Source organism: Aplidium turbinatum, chromosome 7, assembly GCF_918807975.1.
Source record: "Aplidium turbinatum chromosome 7, kaAplTurb1.1, whole genome shotgun sequence".
In the NCBI taxonomy this organism is placed as follows: Eukaryota; Metazoa; Chordata; class Ascidiacea; order Aplousobranchia; family Polyclinidae; genus Aplidium; species Aplidium turbinatum.
This window is the reverse complement of record NC_137478.1, coordinates 5,713,308-5,724,909: the sequence shown is the minus strand read 5'-3', so window position 1 is coordinate 5,724,909 and position 11,602 is coordinate 5,713,308. Positions and strand designations below refer to the sequence as shown.

Genomic DNA, 11,602 nt, shown 5'->3' with positions numbered 1-11,602 from the left:
CATACGCACAACAAAATGTGTGACTACAGCATGAGTTTTAATGCCATATGTCGACTGACTTGCTCATTCAAAAGGAAGCAAAAGAAGGTCAGTGACAACATGTTATTTTTTGAAGGATGTAGCCTATTTCAGATTTTACGTCATGAGGGATTAGTTGCAGAGGTAGATCTTACGCAACAGTCACACTGACCATTGATTAGTTGAGACGTTCATGAGGTGAATAAAGATCGGTTTTGCAATAAGTTACTGTAAAATTGTCATCCGTTACCATTATATTGTAATAGTCTCTATACAGTTACACACTAAATAAAAGTAATAGATTGCTATAAGGGAACGTTCAAATATTACGTAACGCTTTTTTTCCGAATTTTTGACCCCCCCTCCCCCATGTAACGCCAACGTAACGCTTTTTTCAATCCCCCCCTCCCCCATGTAACGCTTTTTCACTACGAATTCAGCACAAAAAACTACCATTTCGTACTCGAAAGCGTTACGTAACGTTTTGCTTGAACCCCCTCCCTCCCGATGTGACGCTAACGTAACGCTTTGCATAAACCCCCCCCCCCTCCCCCTCGAAGGCGTTACGTAATATTTGAACGTTCCCTAAGCGGCATTCATTCACATTTATGAAAAATGTAGGTTATTTCAGTTTCACAGCATCGTTAATTGGTTGAGGAAATTTTTATCCTTAGAGTGGGAAATTTGCTTTAAGAGCTTAATCCTAGCAGTTCCCCATACTTGTAAAGGCTTTGAACAACTGACGCAAGCACAGAGTGAAGTTTCCGCTTGTATTTAAACCAAAGCCTACCACCGAAAAGGTGAGCCGAACTGAGAGCTGTCTTCGAATGCGTTGCTCAAGCGCACACCCGAGAGCCGAATCAGTGACACGATCTTGAGCTTTCTTCGAACACAAAGTCGGGCGCTTTAACCAATTGAGCTATCGGGGGGACCAGAAAGGCTTTACAAGATTAAATTGCAGTGGTTTTAAATTTATTAAGTTATCGTTGGAGTAAAATAAACACTCGAAGCATCTTTAATAGTGCAAAGCGTCTTCAAAGCACTTATCGGCAGTTCCGCTTTACTTTACTCTATGGCAGTTAAAACATAGCTCCTACTTCTGAACTTCACCCAGTAAAGCACAAGTTAACAGCGAACCAAGTACGATAACATTCAATTACAATATTTCTACGTCATTCAAAATACTGCACAAGTCAAGGTCGATATTTTTATGCTGATTTTCCCAAGTCTTTGCTCTTTGGCGCCATGCTGTGGTGAAGTCAGTGTTTTCGTCTGCTGGTCTCTTGTGACAGAACAGAACTTCATTGAGATCCGAAGAGCACTTTCCCTTGTATATGGTTGAAAATTGTGCCTTGACTTTTTTGATAAGATCGTCCTTGGCAGATTGTTGCCGTGAAACCACATTCATTATCATGACACCTGGTTAAAAATGAACGAGTTAAACAGAGCCAGTAGCGTTGACAGGGGGGGTCCAGGGGTTACTTTTAAAACCGGGCGCAGGATAAATTTAGGGGATAAGAACCTTTTCAAGGGGCTCAAAAACATGAAAAAACCACCGCGTATTCTTTGAGTAGTGCGGTTTTCTTATAAACATCTTGATTTGGAACCCAACAATCTCATTGGTAAAGGGACCGAAATATCCTCTCAACGGACCTGAACAGAGGCATTGCAGTTTGAGGAGCCACCGTTGAAAAAAGTAATTTTTTTCAGCGGCCCTTCTCAAGGCTTGTAGGAAAATAATTTCTCAACGCAAAATTTTCGGAGAGTCAATCCGTCGATACGAGTCGTACTGCGGTCAAATTGTATCAGTCTGAGCCGCTAATACAATAAAGTCAAACATTTGTCAGAGCCTCATGTCCAGAACAATCGCCAGTCTGCTGATAACTGCCCAGTGCCCAGTTGTTGAAACCAGGCGTTTCTGGTCGAGATCCGGTTGAAAAAAGCTCTTTGGTTAAAACAAATGCCACATTTATAACTCTCGTCGCAAAGAAATGGTTATTTAGATAATAGATACAGCGGGAAGTGAACACACAACCATTTGATCTCAACTAGAGATCGGCTACACTTTCAAACCGGTTAAAATGATCACTCGAGTTGGCGGGACCAACGTCACGTATAATAGGCGAGTTGAAACACTTGATACGTCATTGAAGTTGGTTACTAACTTACATTGACTAAATTAAGCTGCTTATGTGTGTGTATAGCTTTGGTAGAGAGGTACTTTTTAAAAACCATAGACAGACAATCGATAACAACTTAATAACATTGAATTGCATAATTCAAAATTAATACAAAAATGAAACAGATACATAATTTCAAACGTTTTCGGCAAAACTTTCTGCCCTCTTCAGGAAAATATCTTAATTCATCTAAACAAAACAAAATTATTCGTGAAATGTTAATAATAAATGACTGAAATTCAACAAAAAAGGGGCATCTTTTTTGTTGAATTTGTATTAGCTTACGTTTATTTTATGTTATGTTGTCCGCTCACTATCTTGTCTCATGACCACACTCCCGCATAATTATGACAGATTGCTACCACCTTTTGTGTTTGTTCGTCAGTTGTTGCTTGTACGCAGGTCAGTGCAGTTTTATTGAATTTCAGTCATTTATTATTAACATTTCACGAATAATTTTGTTTTGTTTAGATGAATTAAGATATTTTCCTGAAGAGGGCAGAAAGTTTTGCCGAAAACGTTTGAAATTATGTATCTGTTTCATTTCTGTATTAATTTTGAATTATGCAATTCAATGTTATTAAGTTGTTATCGATTGTCTGTTTATGTGTGTGTAGCACACAAGACAGGTTCAATATTGTCGTACCGACAAAAAAAATTTTAAACTTCAAAATATGTGACGGATAAACTTGCTGCAAAGGTACAAAATGTTTTTATATGTGGTCATAAAAAGAAGAGCATATACATTATACAATAGAATCATCACAAGCAAAACAACCCGCCTACCTTCATCTGTAAGGATTGTGCTGATATCAGCCAGAAATATTGGGTCAATAAATGCGAGCGGCGGCGCTCGTAAGCTTAAGGCTTCATCTTTTGAGTCAACGTCGACAAACACAAAGTCGAATAATTGGTACTTTTCTGCAATAAAAGTAGAGCAGTTGTGAAGTCTTACCTATTTTAATTGCAATGCTTTGCTAGACTGTGTAGTGTGTAACTGTATATATCACATCTCAATAATAATACGTATTTAATTATTTATGTTCTTGTCTAAAAATGATGATTTTTGTCGAAAACAAGTGAAAAAATCTGGAAAAAAGACTTCTTTCACGTAAATACTAATAATGGAGTTGCAACTAAAACCAGCGATCATCATCAAGTACCATCAGATGAGCGATTTTTGGATGCTATGGAAGATACAAATGCAATCCCATCATTCACGTGGGTGTCCAGCCTTCCTTCGTACTCTTTTCCTCCAAGTCCGAACCAGGATTTTGCAACATCTACCAAGGCAGGATCGATCTCAACGGCAGTGATGTGGCATTTTTCAAAGACATGGAAAAGATTCAACACCACAGATCCTCCACCGAGTCCGATGACAAGAAGACGAAAGTCATTTTTCAAGGAGCCGCTAAAAGATAAAGACAATAAATTAGTACAAAATTTGCTAAAAGTATTTTTGTCCTCTGGTAGTGTTTTTAATCACCAGCTAGATATGGTTCATTTCAACGAATACTCTATAAGCTATATCGTTTTAAAGTAGATAAAAGGACAGTTGAAATACAAAATACGAATCTTAAAAACAAAAAAAAGGCGTCAAAAGATCTTTGAATTACTCTTTATAATGCGACACGTCACATATACTCTTGAGAGCATGTAGTTACATCCGTGTGTAAAACAAACTTTCATTCTCAGTTCCAAAACTTTATGTTTCTATAAATCTGTTACTCTCTTGATCAAGATATTACGCAATGAATATCTAACAGCTGAAAGGAAACTTACACGATCCCAGCCATGAAGAGTTTAATGTATTGTGACGTAAAATAGCTCGGGTCAATGATCAGATTTGTAGGAGTTTTCGATGACTGATTCTGTTTTGTTTTCTTGGTGTTTTCTGCGTTGAACGAATGTAAGAAAACCGACCTGTATTCAATCTTGTAAATTTCCATATCAATTACTAGATGGGAAAAGGTTTTAAATAACAAAAACTGCAGTTAACTTTATTGATTTCTATGCAATCATGCTAACGCTTTTTTACTTTGTTAGTATTTTCTTTCGGGCAGGCGTTCTATCCACCCTTCTCTATGCTTGTGAAACCTGGACGTTATACCGTCGTGACCTCGTGACATCAAACGTCTTGAAAATTTCCAGCAGAGGAAACTGAGGCAAATGTTAGGCACGCGTTTGGATGATTGTCTCACCAACGATGCAATCCTTGATCGCGCTGCCCAGCCTAGAAGCCACCATGTTTCAACACACCCTTCGCTGGACAGGACATGTCGTGCAGATGAACCCAACGAGGCTTCACAACGCACACGAATGTTGAAATGTTCTCTCTATATTAGCTTAGTGCTCAGCTCAAGCAGCGTAATGTTGCTTGTCGGATCCAGACTTATGTCCGGTGGCTGAAGATTTAGATTAAGGGGACCAGAAGACAACAAAGCTAATCTTTGTGTCCACATTCAGGCATAGCATTAAGTGACCTGTCTAAAGATACAGACGCATGATCATGAGCGGTATCGAACCGGCGCCTTTTCGAAAGTCGCGCCAGGGCTCTCACCACTCGGCAATGCAGCCGACATGGCACCATGTTAAAACGTTGCCATAATCAGTTAATCACCTAAAAATCCCCAAGAAAATGTTTAAACTAGGGTACAAATTTGGACTTTTTATTAATTGTTAGACTTTCTAAATCTAAAAAATACAAACATGAATAAATAATACACATCAACGCATACTTAGATTTGAGGGCTTTTTCAGTTTTACAACAGTCTGCACCAAGTTAGACCGAAACAACAACTGTCTGAACCAATGTCCCTGGTCACCAACGTAATCTTCTACGACAAACGATCCTGTGATGGCGCTCGTATTCCGGTACATGACGTGTCTCTCGCCGATGCTGCTGTCGCCCCCGACAGATAAGAAAGGAACCTGAACCAAGTCAACTTATGAAATGGCAACACTGTCAAGTTTCTGTGGATTTTTAAACGCAACTTCTAGAAAGAAAACTTACTTTGTAAGTGCTTGGAATATTTGCAGGGGCAAGCTCCATAACCTTGGCAGACAGCTCGCTCTGTATCTGTGGCATCCCTCCGTCGTACGCGTGGTCTCGGCTCAAAGAAACCAAAGCAAGCCGCTTGAACTTGGCGCTTTCGGCAATTTTCATTCTGCCTGAAACCAAAGTGAATGAGAACTAAGAACTCGCGACAGATAGTAACTGTCAAATGATGACACATTTGATCACTAGAATAAGGCTGTATAATATCATATGATATTTTTAGCGCATAACCTGGGAAATAAAAGGTTAAGGTGGTCCCATACTTGATTCCAAGCGGCGGGGATGAGAAGATAAGGTTCTCACTGTACTAAGCCTTCGGTACAAGAAGAGTAGGGTGACCAGCTCCTTTCTCACAGCCGCCTTTCTTTCAGCAATTATGTCCACTCAATTTATTACACCCTTGGTGGAGGTGAGCGGTGTTTTTAACAATCAGCTAAGCCGGGAGTCGAACCAGAATTGCAAAATTAGAAAGCCAACGCCTTATCTGCTGCGCCATCCCACCGTCTGAGAAAGGAATTGAAACAATTGCAGATGTCAGCGATAGAAAGAAATAAAGCAACCGTTGCAACTGGCAACCCTGTCGTTTCGGAATGAAAACCACTTCTTTGAAGCAAAGTAGAGAGACTTATTGGGGGGGGGGGGGGGTTGTTAGTGCCAATGCATTGCGGTATTTAAGTTATTAAGTTGGCGTGAGACGCCATATTTGGAGAACATAGGGGTGTGGCTGAAGAAAAGCAACAATATGGTGTCATGTGACATTCGAACAATCCTACACTAAACCGACAAACATATGGAGGAAATCGTTTATTATTTCGTTGAAGTAAAACAACAAATTTGACAGCACGAAAAGACGATAATAGTTTAAGCATATGGTTTAGTCGCTTCTGCACTCATGTAGTCGCTGGAAGTTGAGTTCGGTATCTGGTGTTATCAAAGGTATGAAATTGGAGACTAGGATACGTCATCTTGCTTCACTTTCAAGTAATCTGTTACTGTTAGCACACGAATTACTCGTTGATTGTGATTCCAAAAGATGCAAATGTAAGAATTCTGTGGTTAACTACCATACTATGCTAATTTATGACATAGACTAATTTTACAAAAACATAAAAAAGTTTTGAAAATACCTTCCTGTGAATTGAACAGCCACTCTGTCTCTCGGCCATGGGGCACGATAAAAATTCCGTAGATCTGATTGGTTTTGAACGCTTTGAAATCGACTACGTGTATAGTGTAACGTGGTACGGAAGCATTGTCTGAAAGAGATAAGGCAGGCTTACTGGAATACTGGCCACGTCTTAGTTAGAATAAATACCACTATCAGAACCAGTAGGTAGACATAGGGGTCGGAATTTTAAGAGCACAATCGTCTTTTGCTTTATTTTTGGGTTGCTCAGCAAACTCTACCGGTATATACCGTATATTAAATAACAAAGGTGTGAAGCCTCCTCGTTCTTACTTGTAGTCTGCGCTTTTAAAAAGAAATATTGCCAATGAAGGTCAGCATCACGACTATATGAACAATTTTTTTCTTTTATCATTTGACGTTTTTATTACATTGACATGCAGCTTGGTTTTTCTAAAATTCAATTTCTACGATATTTTTTTTCATTTGGCGTTTGTTTCAAGTATCAATACCAAGACAGCAAACTGGTATAATTTACATTGATTCAACGTCTATATTCGTAGTGAAAACTGGTTTGCTGGGCATGCAGCAAAATTTCCCATACATGAATACATAAAACAAGATACCTGAAGAGAACAGAGTAATGGGTGGAATCTCGTCTGCGGTGCCATCACGTGACAGTTCGCTACGCATCATTGCGTAATATTGCTGGGTTTTAATGAAGTCAAGTACTTCAGTCTGAAAAGCAAGAAAACTTCTTAACTTAACCCATATACCGAGAGTTAGTTGCGATTTCAACCAAGCAATTCTTTACTAATATAACTTGGAAACTTGCTACTGTATCAAAATATACAAACTTACAAGTCAGCTTTACAGTATTTGTTCCGTTATCTAGGTTAAAATTTAATGAACTGAGTGTGTTGATTGGAAAAAAATAGATCTAATTAAAACTTGTGGAGGACTGACATTTATTCTTACTTCACTGTCCAATCTTGTAGGTTTGGTTCCGTCTTCCAAGCAAATTTCAAAGATTTTTCGAGGAAGGTCATTGAACTTTGTCAGTACAAACGCAAACACAGGCAACTGTGAAGAATTGTCGGCTGAATCGGTCCAAACCTAAACGTTTGGTAAAAAAATTGCAAAAGGCACCATAAAAAATGTCAATAAGAAAATAACTGGAGGAATCTTAGTTGCATGAAAAACTGCCTACATTTTCTCTTGCTATGTAGATGTAGGTATCATGGTAAATTGAAAATTCACTTTAAGGTTGCTAATTATTATCATTGTTACTGGTCGTATCCTGACTTACACATACGGTGGTTAAAGTGGACGAAAGGCAGGAAAGCCAACCTTGTGTTCACCTTCATTTCACACATGGCATTGTCTTTCTAAAACACAGCTACATGCTCGAGATGTCAAACTGATATGCTTTTGCAAGTCATACCAAAGCTTTCATAACTTGACTATGTAGCAAATTTGTTTGACTAAGATTAACAGATGTCAACTAAAAAAATGGCATTACATGATATTTAAACAGACCCTAAGAAAAAAATAAGGGTTGTTGGTTTGTGTATACTGTATATATATGAGTACAAGAAGACTGTTCACTAACTTTGTGTATCCGTAGAAGCCAATTATTACTGGGAAAGTATTCTAATATCTTTTTCAATATATGATCTTGAGAAAGACTGATGCAAATATATCGACCTCCTGTGCGAAGAACTCTTGATATTTCATTGAACATCTTGTCAATAGTCTTGTTGGCATCATCTGAAGAATCGCTCATCATTGCATCCAAAGTCCCCTAAAAAAGCATCACGCTAAAAGTCGATATCATGCAGATTTAAATTTCAAGTGAAAGCTATGGAACTGTGACATATCCCTGTCGATTGATATTAAAAAGGCTCAAACTTACTACACAGCAAGTTTTTGACTTGGTAACAATAAATTCCTATTTTTGATAGCAAGAAGTAAGAATGAAACTGAAGTATATATATGCTGTATGATGGTACCTACCTTGTCTACGACAACAGAATGGGAATTCTTATCAAGCTTCAAATCTGTTACATCCATCTCTAGCCACTTCATTTCACTACGGCTTTGATTCTTATTTTGCATCTGAAACAAAAATTTTCACTATCAGAATAACTAACTTATAGCAACTTGTGGTTTACTTAATCATAATATCGCATGTGGCTGCTTTACAGAAAAAGTTGTAATCATTCCATTTGGTGTCTATGGAAAATTTAGACAAAAAAGGTTGTGTCATAGCCTACATATTGCAATGAAACTGTGTTAAAACAAAAAAACTACACCTTCTACAAAGTTTTTTTTTTTTAAATATAATGTATATTATATTGTAAGATACACAATACATATAATTTTCAAGAATCAAATCAATAATGGAAGTTCAGAACAGGTTTACCAAAATATAAAAACTTGGAAGCATATTATATCCCTCAGAAAGAAATAAACTTCTGGACATATCCAGCCATGCAATCAGACCATACAAACCCTACAGTTGCATTATCAAAATAAGAACATTATCTAAATTCAAATATGAAGCATTGTAATGAAGTATAAATAACATCTAAATGGCATACTTGTTTAATGACTGTTTTACTGATATCGATATTGATAATATTCCGGTGGCCTGCATCATACAATTGCTCACTGAGATTGGAGTTTCCACATCCAATGACTAGAACATCATCTATTAATAATTAGAACAAGATAATGTGAACAGAAGCAGCAAACATGAATCGAAAACATCATGCTACACGGCCTATACCTTGTGTAAATAGTAGTTTTTAAACTGTGGTCAGTCGTCACAGTTTGCAAACCCCAATGAAGGTGTGAGAAACTCTTAATTGTCTTTATTTTAGGAGTTACCGGTGCGAATGCAATAGTTGATAAATTGCATTAAGTTAATAGTGTTCATGTTCTGTCATAAATTTCTGATTCTTTCTATGCCCCTGTTATGATATGGTGGCAGTTATTATTTTGGCTTTGTTAATTAGAAATGAAAACAATTCAAATTAAACAACGATAACAAACATGGATTAATTAACTTTACAAATATAGATTCAAACGACCTGTTTTAGCCTATGCTGCAGGTTTGCTGTGGTAGCAGAGGTTTGCATTAGCTTTCGGAACACTATTATACCTTATCGGATTGCACTGTGTTCTGAAAGCTAGTACGGTACAAACCGCTAGTACCACAGCAAACCCACAACATCAGGCTAAAACAGGTTGTTTATATCTACATTGTGAAGTTAACAATGATCACGAAACTTAATCTATTGCATTAATTAATTACCGTATTTAGCCTATATGTGCAGGCCTTATTTTTTTATCTTAGCCATGCTTAAAAATACCTACATAAACTTTAAATATTTGACCAAAAAATACACATTAGCCAGTAGTTTTAATAATTGTAAAATAACAATAAGAATGATAAAATTTCCAGTTTAAAATAAAACACACAACGGCTGATCCCAAACTTGTGAGCCTTTAGAACAACGTTATATTAAAACAAAATAATACCTTTTTGTTTAATATATCGGTGCAGGATTCCACACAATTCTAAGTAGTTTCCATACCATTCAAAGTATTTTGTCCTTTTTGCAAAGAACTTCTCCCAATATTTCACAGAACTGAAGTCTGCCTGAAGCTTAGGTAAGAGCTCCATTACTTTTCTGATAGATAGTTAGTCAGTGTAACAATATGCTTGTCCAAAATATCCATCAACACACTTGCTAATCAGACAATCAGTAACTTCTGTGACAGCTGACAGGCGACAGCACCACCGTCATTCTGGCAGAATAATTCTGCGCGATCCGCCTAAAAAAATGATCCGTAAAAATTTGCGCGATAAACAATGCGACGAAAGTAGCAACACTCGGAAGCTGATAAAATCACTTCTCGTTACCACATCAAAGCAAATCTTATATTTTTTCCATAGCCAAATGAACAGTGAACACAGAAATTTAAATAAAAAACTCGACTTGTCAAAGATAAAGCAACTGCAATTGCGAAAAGTTAGACAAAAAATCGTATCTATTAAGACTGCGATATGGGATATGGCAAGAAAAGTAAGCATCACAAAAACGACTATAAAAATACTTTCCCGAAATATTTTTCGGAATTTTATTTTTGAATCGTGTTCAGAATTAAATTTCCTTTCCAAGGATGGCAAGCTCGTGGTGGGGCAGACGAAGGAAACGCAAGCAGAATGGTTTAAAAATGGGGGAAATGTATTACAAATTTAAAAATAAATAGAGATTTTAACGTTTATAGACGCCTTCAATTAGGCGCCTATAAAAATATTTTCCCGAAATATTTTTCGGAATTTTATTTTTGAATCGTGTTCAGAATTAAATTTCCTTACCAGGGGTGGCAAGCTCGTGGTGGGGCAGACGAAGGAAACGCGAGCAGAATGGTTTAAAAATGGGGGAAATGTCTTACAAATTTAAAAATAAATAGAGTTTTTAACGTATATACACGCCTTCAATTAAGCGTCTATAAAAATATTTTCCCGAAATATTTTTCGGAATTTTATTTTTGAATCGTGTTCAGAATTAAATTTCCTTTCCAGGGATGGCAAGCTCGTGGTGGGGCAGACGAAGGAAACGCGAGCAGAATGGATTAAAAATGGGGTAAATGTCTTACGTATTTAAAAATAAATAGAGAATTTAACGTATATAAACGCCTTCAATTAGGCGTCTATAAAAATATTTTTCCGAAATATTTTTCGGAATTTTATTTTTGAATCGTGTTCAGAATTGAATTTCCTTTCCAGGGATGGCAAGCTCGTGGTGGGGCAGACGAAGGAAACGCGAGCAGAATGGTTTAAAAATGGGGTAAATGTCTTACGTATTTAAAAATAAACAGAGATTTTAACGTTTATAGATGCCTTAAATTAGGTGTCTATAAAAATATTTTCCCGAAATATTTTTCGGAATTTTATTTTTGAATCGTGTTCAGAATTAAATTTCCTTTCCAGGGATGGCAAACTCGTGGTGGGGCAGACGAAGGAAACGCGAGCAGAATGGTTTAAAAATGGGGTAAATGTCTTACGTATTTAAAAATAAATAGAGAATTTAACGTTTATACACGCCTTCAATTAGGCGCCTATAAAAATATTTTCCCGAAATATTTTTCGGAATTTTATTTTTGAATCGTGTTCAGAATTAAATTTCCTTTCCAGGGATGGCAAGC

General features: G+C 37.1%; 1 protein-coding gene across 1 annotated transcript; it reads right to left on the bottom strand.

Moving 5' to 3' along the window:
• Positions 1–973: 973 nt before the first annotated feature.
• LOC145774164 (eEF1A lysine and N-terminal methyltransferase-like) lies at positions 974–10,171 on the bottom strand. The gene is made up of 13 exons (XM_082585335.1): positions 9,929–10,171; positions 8,986–9,095; positions 8,399–8,500; positions 7,995–8,186; positions 7,361–7,498; positions 7,009–7,120; positions 6,384–6,512; positions 5,212–5,369; positions 4,937–5,129; positions 3,981–4,092; positions 3,362–3,609; positions 2,985–3,119; positions 974–1,437 (listed from the first exon to the last, which is right to left on the bottom strand). The coding sequence occupies exons 1-13, from the start codon at positions 10,071–10,073 to the stop codon at positions 1,175–1,177; spliced, it is 2,037 nt and encodes a 678-aa protein (XP_082441461.1). The 5' UTR covers positions 10,074–10,171; the 3' UTR covers positions 974–1,174.
• Between the last annotated feature and the right edge of the window lie 1,431 nt (positions 10,172–11,602).

What these genes read in the sequence shown, in the direction of transcription:
- LOC145774164 (XM_082585335.1), bottom strand. Translation starts at nt 10,073, where the DNA reads ATGGAGCTCTTACCTAAGCTTCAGGCAGACTTCAGTTCTGTGAAATAT. An exon ending in GGCTTCTACGGATACACAAA is followed by an intron (nt 7,499 to 7,994) that starts GTTAGTGAACAG and finishes CCAAACGTTTAG; the next exon opens with GTTTGGACCGATTCAGCCGA. An exon ending in GCTGTTCAATTCACAGGAAG is followed by an intron (nt 5,370 to 6,383) that starts GTATTTTCAAAA and finishes CTTTGGTTTCAG; the next exon opens with GCAGAATGAAAATTGCCGAA.